We start from the raw sequence: 19,951 nt of genomic DNA, 5'->3' as shown, positions 1-19,951 counted from the left end.
TTTTACTTCGTCATAGTCGACACTGGAATCAGAGTCCGTGTCGGTAGTAGTGTCTTGTGTTAAGGGACGTTTGAGACCCCGACGGGCCCTGTGAATCGATCCAATCCGAGGATTGACCCCCTGATGTTCCCCTTAATTCAGCCTTATCAAGCCTCTCATGTAAAGATGTCACACTTGCATTTAACCTATGCCACATGCTCATCCAATCCTGAGCACCAGCGACGGGGACACACCACTCATTTGCTCCACCTCCTCCTTGGAGAAGCCTTCCGCTTCAGACATGTCGACACACACTTACCGACACCCCACACACACAGTGAGTTACCTATAAGGGGACAAAACCCCAACCAGGCCCTTAGGGGAGACAGAGAATGCCAGCACACACCCAGCGCCCAAACACTGGAATATATGACCAGATAGCGCTTTTATATATTTATAATGTTAATCTCCACTCACTGCGTCGCCATGTGCCCCCCTCCTCTTTTTTCCAGCCTGTGAAGCTCAGCAGGGGAGAGAACAGGGAGCCAGCGTTTTATCATGCAGCATCTGTGGAGAAAATGGCGCTGGTTAGTGCCGAGGACCAAGCCCCGCCCACCCAACGGCGGGCTTCGGTCCCCTCATGATATTGTAAGAAAATGGCGGGGGTCCGTGGATTTACTGTCCCACAGCCTAATCCAACATATTTATGCCCAAATTGAGGTTTATTGCTGCCCAGGGCGCCCCCCCCCCCTGCACCCTACAGTGCCTCTTGTGTGTGTGTGACTGGGAGCAATGGCACGCAGCTTACGGCTGCGCGCTTACCTCATGAAGATCTGATGTCTTCTGCCGCCTGAAGTCTTTTCCTCAATACTCACCCGGCTTCTATCTTCGGCATCTGTGAGGAGGATGGCGGCGCGGCTTCGGGACGAACCCCAGGGGAGGCCTGTGTTCCGACTCCCTCTGGAGCTAATGGTGTCCAGTAGCCTAGAAGCAGTGCTCAACCTTACAAGCCAGCTCTGCTTCTCTCTCCTCAGTCCCACGATGCAGAGACCCTGTTGCCAACAGGACTCCCTGAAAATAAAAAACCTAACAAAATTCTTTAAAACAGAAAACTCTTGAGAGCTCACTGCTTTGTACCCTTTCTCCTCTGGGCACAGAATCTAACTGAGGTCTGGAGGAGGAGCATAGAGGGAGGAGCCAGTGCACACCCATAGTCAAAGTTCTTTTAGGTGCCCTATCTCCTGCGGAGCCCGTCTATACCCCATGGTCCTTACGGAGTCCCCAGCATCCTCTAGGACGTAAGAGAAACAAAGTATGTTTTGATCCATCAATACATATCATAATTCACAACAGCAATGTAGACACCGGCAGTACTACCTCCATCTTCTTTTGAGCAGTACAAAATTAGTTTGTATGAATAAGACCTGAATAGATCAAGCAATATGAGGGAAAGCCCATACACTGGACTAGGAGTACCACAGATGCAGTTTTCAACAAATGCAGTACTGCATATCTCAAATATTCATAATCTCCCTCCTCCTTTGTTACATACAGCTGCATAGGAAGAGGCAAGGTTTCCAATTAGAGAGAAAAGAGTAAAGTGGTGATCCAGTGTTTATGTCAGAATGAGTTGATCGTAATTGGCAACCTTACCTCTTCCTATGCAGCTGTATGTTACAAAGAAAGACGTTCCACATTACCTATTATTATTATTTCTCATTAATACAATGAAGAGTGCGCCAAACAAGAGTCTTCTTTTCTCATTTTTTGTTACTGGACTGGCTACCAGCTAAAAATACGCTGTTGGACCGGACTGGCTACCAGCTGAAGAGATGCTGCTGGACCGGACTGGCTACTGGCTAAGGAATACAACTGAACTGGACTGGTTATTACTTATTACCATATGAGAATATGCAGGACCGGACTGGTTACTGGCTGAGGTTTTGCAGGACCAGACTTGTTACCGGCTGAGGATATGCTGGGCCTGATAGTACCACAAGGAAGAAGCGAAACAGGATCACTTGACACACTATGTAACTATTTGCACAGGCCCAGATTACTGCAGCTGGACTTTCTTTAAACCCCCTGCTGGGCTGTGATTGGCTGCAGGGTAACTGGCAGGCTGGACTGAGACTTAGGTTGGTGAAGTGGAGATCATCTAGAAAACATGGAATGCAGCAATGCCAGAAAATATCAGACTGCACACATGAGCTTGAATAAACCTCAGGCACACAACTGGTCTGAGAACATTGCTGCAATCAGTCTTCTGTGCACCTGTGTAATCATCCTGAGATGCTGCAGTTTGGAAACTAGTATGCATAGCAAACACTGGAGTCCCCGGGAACCCTGCAGGGGATCATTACAGCTTGCCAGACGCCTGAACCCTCCTATCAGAGGACCCGACGGACCCCCTGCCCCACCTGAAGTGACACTGGTGAGTGTTTATGATACTGATGCTGGTCCCACGTCCGCACAACAGCATTCCATAGGGCAGCTTTCTCTGTGGTAGTTCCCTGTCTTATAATGGCATGCTCTCTGCACATAAATTTCCTAACGGCATGAATAGCAAAGACATGTGCCTTCCTTATCTGCTCTGACAGTTCTCTCCTCAAAGTGCTGTCAGAAGTGGGAGACCAGCCACAGTGGGGTATTTAGTGGTGATAGTAGTTTGCATGAGGAGAAAACCAAGGCCAAAACCCAGGTTGGTCCTGTTTGTCAGATTCTCACAAGAGTTATGGTGACAATGCATCTTACAGTTGTTAAGTTTCATTAAGTATTCTGTTAAGGGTTCATTTTACCATATTGTTTTTTCCTAATTTAATTTAACTTAACATACCCTGTACCTCCTGACAGTCCTGATTTAAAAATTGGGCTTTGCAAGATCACATGTTTGAATTTTACTAGCCCCACCGTCAAACTGCCCAAGCACACTATTTTATAACTAAAATAAAAATACAACTGTCAGTTAGACATTTTATGGAGAGCGGAGCTTTAATTTTTCACTAATATATATTACAAAAAAGAACAGACGTTAAAAGTAGGCGCAAACACTAAAATTGAGTCCTTACATAAGTATCCTTATGGCCGGACAGGAGTAGAATCTTGGATTGGTGTATATTTCGTGTTCTTGTATCCCTTGTCCACACAACCTCAATAATATGGAATGCTTCTTTTTCTCAATAAAGAAGGAGAGGTCATAGTGCAGATCATTTTTTTACAGGGATAACATATTTATTTTACACAGAACACTTACAAACATCATAAAACAATGAGCATATAACCACTGCTAGTGGGGAAGAACTGAAATGCGGTATCTTCTAGTTACCCTCCCAAGATGGCACTAGGGAAAGCACCGGAGGTTCCGGACACCACAGCGGTACCAGGGAAGTCGAAGTACCAGGATCAGTCAGCCCACGGTCCAGAGATCAATTCGTACCACCTGACCGTGGGCTGACTGATCCTGGTACTTCGACTTCCCTGGTACCGCTGTGGTGTCCGGAACCTCCGGTGCTTTCCCTAGTGCCATCTTGGGAGGGTAACTAGAAGATACCGCATTTCAGTTCTTCCCCACTAGCAGTGGTTATATGCTCATTGTTTTATGATGTTTGTAAGTGTTCTGTGTAAAATAAATATGTTATCCCTGTAAAAAAATGATCTGCACTATGACCTCTCCTTCTTTATTGAGAAAAAGAAGCATTCCATATTATCGAGGTTGTGTGGACAAGGGATACAAGAACACGAAATATACACCAATCCAAGATTCTACTCCTGTCCGGCCATAAGGATACTTATGTAAGGACTCAATTTTAGTGTTTGCGCCTACTTTTAACGTCTGTTCTTTTTTGTGATTTATTCTTGGAATTTTGTGTGAAGGTTCCTTGTTTATTAGTGGGCTGCATTCACATAATAGGCAGCGCATTTGTACAATAATTCCTTTTCAAACTAATATATATTGTCTATGGTCTTATATCAATGTTACTGGAGTGGGTACCATAAAGAACAAAGCAGGGGCTTCTCTGGGTATCAGCAATCCTTACTACACACCAGGGCTTCCCTCGGTACCCTCAATACAGCTATATGCACTAGAGATTTTGGTGAGGATTGGTGCTGCCCAGTGAGAACCAACAGACTTGTTTAAAAGCTAGTGAACAACAGGGATGTGACTTTACCACTTTAGTTCTAGGTAAAACCTTAGCTGTATATGCAGAATTAACCTCAATTGTGCATTGTTAATGAGGACTTTCAAATTTATAATTAAAGGCAGAAGTAAAAGGTTTGTTCTAAATACAAAAAGAGCATTACCATTGCAGCCTGTACAAAGATCAGAATCAGCCGCACAGCTCAATAATTCCGTAAGACTAACACAAAAACATGTATGATAAATATAGTATCCACCAAGAGAAAAAAGACTTTTCCCACAAGCAGCCCCTTAAAATGTTTGTTTTTTCTCAGTGTCCAGCTCTGATAATTCTCAGTCTCTCCATTAAAACCTACACATCTCTTGTCTCCCTTGGTAACCAGTGCTGATGCTTTGTGCACATCACCCACGTACAGTAATGCCCAGTGCGTGCTCACCTATTTTATTGTGATACAACATTAACCATTGCATCTCCCTCAATTATTAGGGTGGATGCCATTTGCCCACCCCAGTGTTGCCTGTCACTCAAAACTTTTTATTACAATCACTGCAGAATTTACAACAGTGTGAAAAAATACAGCAGGATAAGCATTTCAACCACTGGTATAGTAATATCAAACATGTTCACGGTGTATTAAAAAATAAAAGTAGTAGTACTCCATAATTTATCTTTGTCACATGCAGCCTGGTATCCACAAGTGGGCAAGATAACCTAACTCATCTCATGAAATACTTTGCAGTGTTGTGGACATTTCAATGATTTGATTGGTTACAGATTGCGCTATCCCCTTCCACTTCAAATAGTGCTCACATTCTTGAATATGGTTAGAAATTGCAGCCACACTTACTGTTACTGTATCTATGACAGCATCACACTTGTCCAATCTCAATATCATACAGCATGTAGAATTACTCAGCATCATTCAAACAGATTTGAGAGTTGAATTCTGCTGATTATTCCTTTTGCACTACTTGGGGAAAGAATCATTTAAAATGTTATAATGTGGTTTAGTGTCGTACTACAAATGAAGTTCCCTCACTTTCAGTGAATGAATGGAATGATAATCTTTTTATTTTTAATAACACCAGGATCACATATGGGGAGGAAAATGCATGGAATATAAACTTTGGAAGGACATATAGTGGTGGTCAGTGGCATCTGCCTTTAATGAAAGAAACAAGTGGTTTCTGCTTACTGATTACATCTCTGACTTTAAGCAGGGACATCCCAGAGACTCTAAGTGCTCCATCACTACCCTCAGGGCCGGCTCTACCATTAGGCAGCTTTAGGCGGCTGCCTAGGGGCGCCGGACACTGGAGGGCACCACCGAATTCATCTAGCAAAAAACTGAAGGATGTCTCTGTATGTGGGTTAGTAATGAACTTACAGATGGGGGGATGGAACACAATAAGGAGCATACAAATATATGTATGTCTGAGGATATATTATATATATATATATATGTATGTATGTATGTATGTATGTATACACATACAATTAAAGGGATGTAGTTGGCATCACAGCGGATGGGATGTTGGCGTTCATAATATGGTGGCGGAATCCCGACAGCCGGCAACCTGAATGTTAGTATGCTGGGGAGGGTTAGGGACAGGCTGCGGGGAAGGAGAGTTAGGGTAAGATGTAAGTTTAATTTATTTCATTCAAAATGTCAGTATTGTGGTCGGGATGCCGCTGTCTGCATTCTGACTGGCGGCATTCTGTACCCAACCCCAATTAAACATCTCCAGCAGACCCCAAATACAATATTGTACAGTATATAAAGAATAGTAGTATTTTGTGAACAAAGGGGGTAATTCTGAGTTGATCGCAGCAGCAAGTTTGTTAGCAAATGGGCAAAACCATGAGCACTGCAGGGGTGGCAGATATAACATGTGCAGAGAGAGTTAGAGTTGGCTGGGTAATTTTGTTTCTGTGCAGGGTAAACACTGTCTGCTTTATTTTTACACTGCAATTTAGATTTCAGTTTGAATACACCCCACCCAAATTTAACTCTCTCTGCACATATATCTGCCTCCCCTGCAGTGCACATGGTTTTGCCCAACTGCTAACAAAGTTCCTGCTGCGATCAACTCAGAATTACCCCCAAAGTCACAACATTTTGTGACGTGTTTGCAATATCCTTTATCCCTATCCCTATTGGAAGTTACATTAGTCTCATCGTCGTCGACACTGGAGTCAGTATCCGTGTCGACATCTGTGTCTGCCATCTGAGGTAGCGGGCGTTTTAGAGCCCCTGATGGCTTTTGAGACGCCTGGGCAGGCACAGGTTGAGAAGCCGGCTGTCCCATATTCGGTATGTCGTCAAACCTTTTATGTAAGGAGTCGACACTGTCACGTAATTCCTTCCACATAACCATCCACTCAGGTGTCGGCCCCGCAGGGGGTGACATTACATTTATAGGCATCTGCTCCGCCTCCACATAAGCCTCCTCATCAAACATGTCGACACAGCCGTACTGACACACCGCACACACACCGGGAATGCTCTGACAGAGGACAGGACCCCACAAAGCCCTTTGGGGAGACAGAGAGAGAGTATGCCAGCACACACCAGAGCGCTATAATAATACAGGGATTAACTGAATTATTTCCCCTTATAGCTGCTATAAAAGTTATACTGCGCCTAAATTTAGTGCCCCCCCTCTCTTTAAATGGTCTGAGGAGAAACGTAAACTTGCCAATGTGTCATATGCTCATGACTAGTGGTTCGAGAGCCAGGGAGCGATCCTTCCAGCGGAGCTGTGAGGGAAAAATGGCGCCAGTGTGCTGAGGGAGTTAGCCCCGCCCCCTTTTCAGCTGACTTTTCTCCCGCTTTTTTCAGGAATTCTGGCAGGGGTAATTTATCACATATATAGCCCTGGGACTATATATTGTGATGATTTGCCAGCCAAGGTGTTTATATTGCTGCTCAGGGCGCCCCCCCCCCAGCGCCCTGCACCCATCAGTGACCGGAGTGTGAGATGTGCATGAGGAGCAATGGCGCACAGCTGCAGTGCTGTGCGCTACCTTGTTGAAGACCGAGGTCTTCTGCCGCCGATTTTCCGGACCACTTCTTGCTTCTGGCTCTGTAAGGGGGACGGCGGCGCGGCTCCGGGACCGAACGATCGAGGTCGGGTCCTGTGTTCGATCCCTCTGGAGCTAATGGTGTCCAGTAGCCTAAGAAGCCCAAACTATCTCCAGTCAGGTAAGTTCGCTTCTTCTCCCCTTAGTCCCTCGCTGCAGTGAGTCTGTTGCCAGCAGATCTCACTGTAAAATAAAAAAACTAAAATATACTTTCTTTCTAGGAGCTCAGGAGAGCCCCTAGTGTGCATCCAGCTCAGCCGGGCACAAGATTCTAACTGAAGTCTGGAGGAGGGTCATAGTGGAAGGAGCCAGTGCACACCAGTTAGTCTAAAGCTTTCTTTTAGTTGTGCCCAGTCTCCTGCGGAGCCGCTATTCCCCATGGTCCTTACGGAGTCCCAGCATCCACTACGGACTACGAGAAATAGAATTACCGGTGAGTAAATTCTTATTTTATTACTTGAAAAATCCTTCAGTGTTGTCCCTTTTCTCTATATATGTATAATGATGCAATTCATCCCAGCCTACCTAGTGGCCACCTGCATCTCCCCTCCAGGAAGTGGTGGGGGCTTTGAAGATTAAGGAGCGCTAGGCTGAAGCTTTGCCTAGGGTGCAGAGAGACCTTGCACCGGCCCTGACTACCCTCTAATAAGGGTAAGCCTCAAGCCTATGCAGAGCAGTATGCAAAAACAGAAAGGAACTGCTCTCGAAGATTTAGTAAAAAAAAAAAGAAAAAGTGAAAAGTGCATCATGTAGGAGGAGAAGAGGAAAGAAAGAAATCAAAGGAAATGTATGGAGTTAATCGAAATCAATAAGAGAACAAAAAGAATTATGCTCTTCCAAGATTTCAGGCATCAAAAATCTAGCTCGATAAGAAACCAGAGATGACTAACTTATATCTACACTGAATTGTACAGTGAACACAAGAGAAAGGGGGCCACTGAGGGAGAGAGAGCTTAACCAGGGGCAAACGCAGGATTTGGGAGGGGGGGTTTCCGTGTGTGTATAACACATATATATATATATATATATATATATATGTACTCCTATTATACGGCACTCCCTTGTTAGCACCAACCCTATCTTGCCAGGGTGCACTCCTAGGGGCTGGCAGACCCCATGTGTGTGTGTATATATATATATATATATATATATATATATATACACACACACACACACACACACACACACACACACACACACACACACACACACACACACGTGTGTATATATATATATATATATATATATATATATATATATAGGTGTGTGTGACTGTGTATATATATATATATATATATATATACAGACACACTGGGACTGCAAATGACACACACTGGGACTACAGACTTCCCCACCACACTATGACCTGCAGATTACAAACACACGCACATTGGGACTGTAGACTGCAGAACAGACACACACAGACTGTAGACCACATCACACACACACACCCACACCACCACCACCACCACCAAAAACACGTAGACTGCATAATACATTATACACTCCCCTCCCCTCTCTCCCTCCTTCCCCAGGGACTGCTGCTCACACACATATGACCTGTGGAGACTGAAGCCGAGGAGGACGGAGTGCCTGCCTGCCGAGCAATAGTGCAGTGCAGTGAGTTTCATGCAAAGGCTCATGGGAGCTTCCTGGTCCCATGCACTGCTCAGAAATCTAAAGGGCTGTGAGGAGCTGCTGCCGCAACAGCACAGATCACAGCCCAAGCTCGCGGCTCCTCACATAAATGTACAAATAATGTTGCACTGCGATGGATCATCTTGGCATGGGGGGTTGCAGGTACTCGGAAACCCCCCCTGCGTGCGCCACTGTTAACATAACACAAAATATCATGTTAAGAGTGTTATACACTGTATAACAGGGAGTCATGCTGAGAAGTGATCAGAAATGAGCACACTTACAGACATTGTAAGTGTGCTTATTTCTGGTTTTATAAACTTATTGTTTTAGAGAATGTTGTGCAATATATATTCCTAGTGTCAGTTTATTATTGCTGTATATTATTAAAGCATTATGTATATTTTTTCTCTATAAATGTAATAAGTTGTGATTCTGTGTTCCTACAAACTAACATTTCAAATTGTAGCTTGGTAGTTTTAGTGCTACATGGATGATAATAGGGGAAAGTGTTTGGGAAAGATTTCTAATTAAAGAAAGTTGTGGAAGTATACTGTGAAGCAGAACAGGGTGAACCATTAAATCAAATAATAGTGGTGACATTGTTAGTTGACAAGCTGGCCAATCTAGTATTGAGTTGATCTCAGAAATACCCATTTATTTTTTTATATTGGACTGAACTGTTATGAACTTTTTTAAAATGCAGGGAAAATTAGTGGTTCTCATTACTCTTTAATATTACGGATGTGTTCAACTTCAGAGTATATAATTTTTAAAGTTCTAGTAGTTTTGCCAACATAGATTTTATTACATGAACACTGTATTGCATATTTAGAATTACAAGTAATAAAGTTGTTTATTTTTTATTTATGTCTATTGCCTTTAATTTCAGTAATTTTCTTTGTTCCTAATGGACATGACTTACATCCCCACATCTATGAAAGCCCTTATTTCTTACCAAACCACCCAGTGGTTTTGCAAAATAAGGACTAGAAACTAATTTATCCTTTATATTCGCTGCCTTTTTGTATAGAAATTTAGGCTTCAGTGGTAACAGGGTTCCCAATAAGGGATTCTTTAAGAAAATATTCCAATTATTTTTAAATATTTGTTCTATATGTTTATGATAGGCCAAATATTGTGTAATGAATGCCAAACATTCCCTATCATGAATTTTACTTTTTGTTGCTCCTAAAAGAGTTGTTCTTTCAATATCTGAAACTTCTTCTATAGCCCTATTTATCACACTTGGTTTGTATTATTTTCTAAAAAACTTACCTTTATCCCATCAATTTACCTTTTGAACTCTTCTTGTGAGGAAAAGTTCAATTTTAATCATGTGAGTTGGCCCTTGGGTATGTTATTGAACCAAGTAAATAGTTACTCTTTACATCAATATGCGTGTCTGAATCAGTGTAGTATACGTAGAGATTTAAATTTTGGCAATTTCTATAAATATATTAATATCTAAAAACTGACCATCTTATCATTAATATGAAAAGTAAAATCGACATTCTTAGAAATGACTATTCAGATAATCACAAAAGAACATAAGTTTGATTTGTCTCATCTCCAAATTAAAAAAATAATCATCAATATAATGACACCATTGGACCAGGTTTGATTCTAAGCTATGACCTCACCAAACGAGGTAATTTCCCATCTGGATATAAAGTTGTTAGCATAGCTAGGGACAAACCTGGTCCCCATTGCCATCCCAATGTTTTGATTATAAAAAGTACCATCAAAATTGAAATAATTGTTCATGAGGATGAACAGGATGCCTTTGATGATAAGATTATGGAGGTTATGGTCCATTTCACTATTGATTAAGGTCTCCCTAATTGCATTAAGCCCATCCTGATTTTGAATAAAAGTGTAAAGGAATGTGACAACCCACACTTAGGTCGACAATGTCTAGGTCGACCATTATTGGTCGACAGTAACTAGGTCAACAGGGTTTCTAGGTCGACAGGTATAGGTTGATAGGTCAAAAGGTCGACATGAGTTTTTCCCAAAATTTTTTTATTACTTTTTCATACTTAACGATCCACGTGGACTGCGATTGGGAATAGTAACCTGTGCCAAGCACAGTGATAGCAGAGCGAGGCACCTTGCCCAAAGCATGGTGAGCGAAGTGAGCCATGCAAGGGGACACTGTGCACTAATTGGGGTTCCCGGTCACTGTACAGAGAAAACGGCACAAAAAAAACAAAAAACTCATGTTGACGTTTTGACCTGTCGACCTAGTTATTGTCGACCAATAGTGGTCAACCTAGACACTGTTGACCTAAGTGTGGCCAACCCTCCATACCACACCCGGTGTAGTGTATGGTTGGTGTTGTTCCCAGAATTCAGTATGGATAACTGTAAAATAATTTGCATAGAAGCAAACAAGGACAAAGTTGCTTTTTGGGGCACTTGTTTTGTAGAGTTCCCCAAAAAGCAATTTTGTCCTTGTTTGCCTCTGTGCACATGTATTTTACTTATAGAGTCTGCATACTAACCTCTAAGATCTCTCATATCATTGTAGATTCACCACCTTGATTCTGCACTTTTACATTGCTCCTATGCATGGGATGTAGATGGGATCCCGGCGCTCGGATTCCCACAATCAGAATGCCGGCGCTGGAATCCCGACACCTGCCAGAACACCGACACCTGCATCCTGACAGGCAGAATCCCGAACTTAAGTATCCTGGGGAGGTTAGGGTTAGGCTGTGGGGGGAGGGTTTTGTTTAGGCTGCTGTGTTTTAGTTTTAGGCTGCGTAGAGGGGAAGTTAAGGTTAGGCTGCTGGGAGGGGAAGTTAGGGTTAGGCTGCGGGGAGGGGAAGTTAGGGTTAGGCTGTGGTAACCGAGAGTTAGGTTAAAGATCGAGAAGTGAGGATTAGGGGGAGGATCAGATTTAGCTGCCTCCTGCATCCCAGTCAGGATGCTGGGGCCGGTATTATGACTGCAGGCTTTCCGCCTGCCAGGATCCTGTACCCAATGCCTATGCACATGTGATGTGGTATTGTTGTTTACAGACTTTGCTATAATGTTTGTCCTTTGACTCCTTATTCAATACATGACTTTACTATTACTGATTCTGGGAGAGGAGTTTGGACTGAGGCCATTTGGAGGAGGTGAAGGATTATTTGAAATAAGAGGATCTAAAAACTGTGGACCTTTTAAATGATTTACTGCTTAATATTACTCTGGAACTTTGCTGAGCACCACACTTCTGTATAATAAAGTCCTGGATAATTTGGGTGTCTATAATACTGTACATGAACATGATGTTGGCCTTAGTGTACTCTGACTGAAACTGAAGTCACACTGGTCTCTTGCACTGTGCTACCTGATTAAACTACAGTATAGCTGCTTAAGGTTCAGGTTCTCTGTAAACACTGAACAATGGAGTTTTCCCAAAAACAAACATCCAGAATAGCAGCTGCCATAGTACCGAAGCTACTACATGACCTTGTCTTAGGGTTTGACTTCCTTCTCTTTGACAAAATTTTCCACAAATAACAAATAAATTAAATTTCATCCATGCTAGCAGCCTTCAATACTCCCTTTGAACTGTATCAGTACTGTATAAGGTATTTTAATTTGGGTTCTCCTGCCATTATCAAGAGGACTGTTGAGATCTCATAAAGCTTATGTTGGACAGTTGGACATCTCTGTAATATGTAATAAAGTAGACTATTACTGTTACTACAAGAAAATTGTTTTGGGATAGTCAGTGCCACATGGCTGATGTACTTACTGTGATGGTGTGCTCACACAAATGCAGACTATGCAAAGCCAGATATAAGTACAAATATGACTGTTTGGAGGCACATTTTTTACACCTAGTGAAGAGGAGCTGGAAGTACTAGCAGTAAACCAGGTGCATATGCTACACACTCAGATACGGTCGCATCCAGTGCTGAAAGTAGGGTGGTACGGGGTGGTACGGAGTACCATTAAGAAATATGGTGGTGGTACACAGTACCACTAGCCCACCGCTGGGGCATAATTTATAAGGGGCATTTTTGTGTGTGGGACATGAAATGGTGTCAGTGGCATAAGTGTGTGTAGCATAATATGTAATAGGCAGTACAGTGTGTGGTATAATATGTAAGGCATTACAATGTGTGGCATAATGGGCATTACAGGTGTGGCATCATGTGTAAAGGGTGTTACAGTGTCTGGCATAATGTGTAATGGTCATTAAGGTGTGTGGCATAATGTGTAATAAGCATTACAGTGTGTGGCATAATGTGTAATAAGCATTACGGTGTGGCATGTGTAATGGGCATTACAGTGTTTGGCATAATGTGTAAGGGGCATTACGGTGTGTGGCATAATGTAGCCATGCCCCTATTGTTATGTATCCACTCCCCTAATTATGTGTGACCATGCCCCCTCATGACAAGTGATCATGCCCATTTTTACTATCAGTATCACTAAGAAAAAGATTCTACTTGCACCACTGGTCGCATCACTAGTTGCATGTAACTCTGCATATGACAATATATGATTTTTCTGTGCATATTTATTTTTCAATTTTATGGAAGTCCTATTCAACTCTGCCCCAGGCACATAATATATTTCATATGAGTTTTTGAATATAAGATTTGTACTATTAAATAGGTCAGTGGAAGCTTCCGTAATACTAATGGTGGTTGAAGAGTACAGATACAGTATACATTAACTATAGACAAAAACATGTGCATTTTATTATTCACCTATTGTCACTAGCTTCAATGTTTATCTGTCACAGTTGTCTCTAGACCTCACTGATGAGGATATGTCTGTCATCCAACTGCCTAATCTCAAATCCCTATATTCCTATAGTAGCAGAGGACAAGGCAGATTAATGTTCCATCCCCCAGCAATGTGCTCCAAACACTTCGCACCAGCTGTTCCACTTAAATGCTATTCAGCGTGAGATGAACACAGCCATAACTGGGCTTTACCTACAGTAGGGATCATCCGTTATGATACTCTCTCAGGCCCATTGTGCATTAGATGGTGAATTAAACAAATACGGTACAGTAAACAGATGATGGACACAATATGAACTATCCTATAAACTAGATCAGTGGTTCCCAACCTTGGTCCTCAAGTACCCCCAACAGTTCATGTTTTCCATTTCTCCTCACAGGATTGCAAGTGAAATAATTAGCTCCACCTGTGGGTCTTTTAAAATGTGTTAGTGAGTAAAGAATACACCTGTTCAACTGCTAGGTGACCTGGAAAACATGCACTGTTGGGGGTACTTGGTTTGGGAACCACTGCACTAGATGTGTGACATTTTTCAAAATGTTAAGTGTAATAGCTGCATCTTTTTGTATTTAGCCATGATCTGTGATATGTTTTACCAGTATTATTTAGCCTTAAGTGATGCCAGTTCTATCCCAACTTTACTGATCTCTACTGTCACGTTCCATCCGTCTACTTTCTTTAATGCCTGTGTATACAAACTCTTCATTTAGTGCAACTCTGATTAGGTTTTAAACAGCTTTGTGTAAAAGTATTTTCAGAGATCCCAATCTTTCCCTAACCGCATAGAATGTTTTTTTCTATGTGCTTGACTTATTCTGTAGCAAACTGACCTTAAGCATAGCAATCGTGGTCTACTATAGGGACCTGTGCACACAGGATTCCTAACAAAGACATGACAGATTATGAATTAATTATTTTTGCCAAATTTGTCTTATTTTGTTACAGGTGGAAGAATATTTACCACAGACAGCAAAGAAAATAGCAATAGCAAAAGCATCGCAACAGCAGCTTCTTAGAATAACCTTCATATATGATAAAATAAGCAAACACAGTAAGCCCCGAGGGTGCTCTTAATGCGGACTTCTGTTCGTACCCCAGGAGTGTGCGAACAGAGATGCGCAATGGATGTACCATCAGGGCTTACTATGCATCGTTCTCGGTACTTAAACCAGAATCTACTGTATGCCTTAGTGCACGTCAGCCATGGAGCTTACCAGGAGATATGGCGCATACTGCGGGGTACAACTGAATAGCTTTGGGCACTTAACCCGGGAGTAAAAGCCCAGGGTTTGTTCCGTGGCTAACTGAATTCCCCCCATAATGTTGAAAACAGAATGTCAACATGGTCTGAATGTCGACATTCAGAATGTCGATATGGGGCATCCAATTGAGCAATAACGGACCGGTGAATGTGCAAAGTACAGAACATCAGTACTTTGCGCTACGTGCCTCAGATCCTTCAGGGTTCTGAATTAGGCCATTGACAAAACACCCTATCTTTTGCTATTAAAAGCATTGTCTTTTTACATTTCAGGCTTAAACACAGCAAGAAGCTTGGTAAATAAACGCTTTTGTCATCGCTCCTTTTTAAACATGTCCTTATACCGTATCATGAGGCAGAGTTTTTTATATTTTGTTGCCTGGGACAGAAGACTAAACCACTCTCTTATATAAGCAAGTCCAATGCAGAGGGCACAGCAGAGCTTTCCAATAACCAAAATAAACAGCTGTTACTGGTAACACTCACTGAATGGCAGCATGACTGACCAATAGATTGACATAGACATCTGCGGGCAACATCTTCATGATTTTTAGTTACTACTATTACCGCTGTAATAAAATGTGACTACTGTTTATTGATATTTCTTAAGACAAAATAGCAAAGAATTAATACATTAAAAAAAGAGACCATTATTTTACTTCCAGTGCTAGGGTAAATATGCACATGCACCCAAAACAGTTCTACAAAGCTGCGCATAATTATTCTCATTTGCTGAGTCAGAACCCACAAAATCATATAGGCACAATCAACAGGGAGCACTATGAGTTTGAGAGATGAATCCACACTCAGCCAGTCAGTAGCAGCTAGCTAGTCATCATCAGAATGTATTTGTACCAGCCCTCAGGCACCCACAAGGTGCAGAGCTACTGGCATATCTGTGTCTCTGAGTTTCATGTTCAAATAGCAAAAACATGCCCTTACTGTAATCGATCTGCGACTTCACGACCCTTCCTTCAATTCCATCTCTGCAAGCGTAAGGAGGAGAAAGTTTCTAATGCACTTTTAATTTGGGCTGTACAAATGCAAGTATTTTATGCTCAGCAAACTGGCTTACACTCAATCAGCATCAGTCCCTTAATGTTTTTGTGCTAGTTGTCCCATAAAAGATCCATTTACTGAATATTGTGGACAACTGAACTAATTCTTAGCATAGCTCTTGACGTCAACTCCGTGTGTGCCCTTAATCAAGAGACTTAAGATCTTCACAGGAATGGAAATAGAAAGAGAGAGAAGCTTATGCTAAGCATTCAGTTAATAGCAGTAATTGAATTACAGACATTTAGAAGACTCAAGGTTGCAGTCTAAGGCAGCCACCCTTCATAGCTTATGTTTCCTTCTCTGTTTACTCCATTTTCTGAGGACACTGGTCAGCCAAGACTAAAAGATGCTTTGACAAGTTAAGGAGATAGACAAGTTTTAGCATAAATATTATTTGGCCAATATAAATGTCATTAAAAGTGGAACTAGTGAAGAAGGTGGTGACAGGCTTGCCACAAGACAGCTCCCAGCCTGGGGATATTTCAGAACCTATGGAGCATGAGACACCGTGGGACACATCACCAGGGCTGGAGGTTAATAGAAATATTAATAATATACCCACTGTGATTGTGCAGGAGATGGAGCCACAAACAGATGAATACAGGGAGAATGAAAGGTTTCTTCAGCGGACATCTAGTTTTGGAAAAACTGTCAAATTTATTTTGCCTCCCATTACCATTGATGACAATGTGCCCCAAGAGGAGGAGATGCAGTTCTATCAGGCGGTTGAAGATGTCCTTGGATGTAAAGGTTACAATTTTAAACATTTGTTTTCCTCTAACCAGTGGATAGACATTACAGGTATGTTGAAAATTTGACAAAATGCCACAAGTACTACTACTACGTAAAGTGGAGTATATTTTTGTTCATCACTTTAAAATGGTTTTGTGAGCGGAATAACTATTTTATTTTATTCTGTTTAGTTATTTTAGATGAATTAGCATATAATTGTTGCTAAATATACATAACATGCAATTTTTGTCCCTAACTAGAGTAGCTCTGTTATGTGTTTTGTTGTTAGTTATATAGAGGGATTGGTGATTCACCCAGTTGGCACTCATTTTTCTATTTTGTTACTCACTTTAAAACATGGCTATGTCAATGGCAGGACAGTCTTTATAGTAGAGAACTTCTGAATCATCACAACAGTCATGAGTTTTGGTTTCCACTCACATGAGCAGATGGGCGTGCAGCAATGGGGGGTTTTTACTGGCGGAAAAGGGGATTGGGTGAAGACTAGTGCTTCAGAAACCCACAGGGGATGTGGCACTATTAAATGTAATGGAGAAATACACACAATTGAATTAAAACATCTTATCAGATGGGTAACACTCATAACACCATACAACCTTGTGGCAGCATACACATGGTGACCTCATGGAAGTATACACATGGTGACCTCATGGCAGCATACACATGGTGACTTCATGGCAGCATACATATGGTGACTTCATGGTAGCACACACTTAGTGACCTCATGATAGCACACACTTGGTGACCTCATGGCAGCATATATATGATGACCCCATGGCAGCATAAATATGGTGTCCTCATGGCAGCATACACTTGGTGACATCATGGCAGCATACACTTAGTTGCCTCATGGAAGCATACATATGGTGTCCTCATGGCAGCATACACTTGGGGACCTCATGGCAGCATAAACACTTGGTCACCTCTTGGCAGCATACACTTGGTTGCCTCATGGAAGCATACAAAAGGTGTCCTCATTGCAGCATACACTTGGGGACCTCATGACAACATTCACATGGTGACCTCATGGCAGCACACACTTGGTGACCTCATGGAAGCACACACTAGGTGACCTCATGGCAGATACACTTGGTGACCTCATGACAGCATACACTTGGTGACCTCATGGCAGCCCTCATGGCAGCGTACACTTGGGGACCTCATGGCAGCGTACACTTGGGGACTTCATGGCAGCATGGACATGGTGACCTCATGGCAGCATAGACATGGTGACCTCATGGCAGCATACATATGGTGTCCCCTTATGGTAGCATATACATGGTGACTTCATGGCAGCATACACATGGTGACCTCATGGCAGCATACACATGGTAATCTAATGAGAGTATACACATGGTGACCTCATTAGAGTATAAACATGGTGACATCATGAGAATATAAACATAGTGACCTCTTGATAGCATACACTTGGCGACCTCTTGGCAACATATGCATGGTGATCTTTTGGCAGTATAGTCATGGTGACCTCATAGCAGCATACACATGGTGACCTCATAACAGCATACATGTGGTGACTTCATAGCAGTATACACATGGCGGTGGTATCCTCAGTTGTAGGAAGATAATTGCTGTCACCACCAGGCTGCACAATAAGCCCTGGAACTGCATACACTCAGTGGCGTCACTAGGGGGGCACGGACAGCACCCGGTGTCACTCTCCGAGGGTGAAACCCAGCTGCATGGGTAATGAATGCAATTTCATGGTTAATGAAAGACAGTGAGGGCATGTATTCTCAGGTTGAGAAAAACACAGCAGCTGCTGAAAAATCTCAAATGCAACCTCCTGAAGGGGTCTGGCTTGCGAGCTGACCAACAGGAAACATGATGAAGACTGATTAGACAGGAGGTTGCACTTTATAATCAAATGTAAATATGTCAATTATACTAAATTTCCTTTCTCTGTTTTTAATATTTGCTCTCAGATGACAAACTGTTGAGAAAGAAAATTCTGAAGCCAGGATTTGGTGAAGCCTCAATACCCCTTCCTGGTCAAGAGGTGACTGTCTACCTCATGGGAATTTTGGAAAGTGGAATTCTGGTGGAGAAAGATCCAAATCTTTCCTTTGTCCTAGATGAAGGGGACGTTATACAGGTCAGGAACCCTAGAATTGTAAACCAGCTAGCTGGATTATAATACAAACTATTCTATACATCACACTGGTGCTTTGGAGGCTGTATAGTCCCTCCTACTTTACAGGCCTGAACCACTTTTTTTCCTTTTATATATTCACGATGCTTTAGTGTGTGTGTGTGTGTGTGTGTGTGTGTGTGTGTGTCTCTGTGTTTTAGTTTTTTTTTATATAACTATATACAGATTATGTGTTTTCAATCACCCAACCTACCTCTAATTGGCATAAATTTCTGGAATCTTTGTTGGAAATATTTCACTGACTTACTACAGTGTATGTATGGTGGCACTCATTGGTCTTGCAATATAGAAATCAGGAGGTAAACAGTGTCTGTGCCCATTCTTGCCTAATCAATGAATAAAGAATGGTACCAAAACATCCTCCAAGAGCAACTTCTTCCAACCATCCAAGAACAGTTTGGTGATGAGCAATACCTTTTCTAGCATGACGGAGCACCTTGCCATAAGGCAAAAGTGATAACTAAGTGGCTCAGGGACAAAACATCAAAATTTTGGGTCTATGGCCAGGAAACTCCCCAGACCTTAATCCCATTGAGAAGTTGTGGTTAATCCTCAAGAGGCGGGTGGACAAACAAAACCCCACAAATTCTGACAGATGCCAAGCATTGAGTAGACAAGAATGAGCGTCCATCAGTCAGTATGTGGCCCAGAAGTTGATTGACAGCATGCAAGGGCGAATTGCAGAGGTCTTGAAAAAGAAGGGTCAACAAATTGACTCTTTGCATAAACAATGTAATTGCCAATAAAAGCCTTTCACACTTATGAAATGTTTGTAATTTTACTTCAGTATGCCATAATAACATGACAAAAAGGTCTAAAAACACTGAAGCAGCAAACTATGTGAAAACCAATACTTGTGTCATTTTCAAGACTTTTGGCCATGGCTGTAAAGTAGGCTGATATCCTATTAGCAGTGGTAATTTTACCGCCAATGGGGCTATCCTATTAGCCCCGATGCCGGCACTTATCAGGGATTTATTGGGGATTTTGTTTCCTATGCCTCAGGCAGGCATAGCAAAATACCCGATAAGTATCCATATTTTCCGCGAAAGCTGGTGCGACAACACATAGGTCTGCTACTTTTCATGGACCCTATGCATTTTTGCAGTAATT

The 19,951-nt window shown here is 42.2% G+C and overlaps 1 protein-coding gene across 1 annotated transcript in view; it reads left to right on the top strand.

Annotated features, from left to right (window-relative positions):
• Positions 1 to 2,163: 2,163 nt before the first annotated feature.
• The window catches only part of LOC134935163 (peptidyl-prolyl cis-trans isomerase FKBP8-like), a 158,752-nt gene continuing 140,964 nt past the window's right edge, over positions 2,164 to 19,951 (top strand). Inside the window, exons 1-3 of the mRNA XM_063930397.1 lie at positions 2,164 to 2,413; positions 16,491 to 16,716; positions 18,612 to 18,781. Coding sequence (XP_063786467.1) covers positions 2,186 to 2,413; positions 16,491 to 16,716; positions 18,612 to 18,781 — 624 coding nt within the window. The 5' untranslated portion in view covers positions 2,164 to 2,185. The remainder of the gene's footprint in view (positions 2,414 to 16,490; positions 16,717 to 18,611; positions 18,782 to 19,951) is intronic.

This window comes from Pseudophryne corroboree, chromosome 6 (assembly GCF_028390025.1).
Source record: "Pseudophryne corroboree isolate aPseCor3 chromosome 6, aPseCor3.hap2, whole genome shotgun sequence".
Lineage (NCBI taxonomy): Eukaryota > Metazoa > Chordata > Amphibia > Anura > Myobatrachidae > Pseudophryne > Pseudophryne corroboree.
This window is presented reverse-complemented; position numbering and strand designations above follow the sequence as displayed.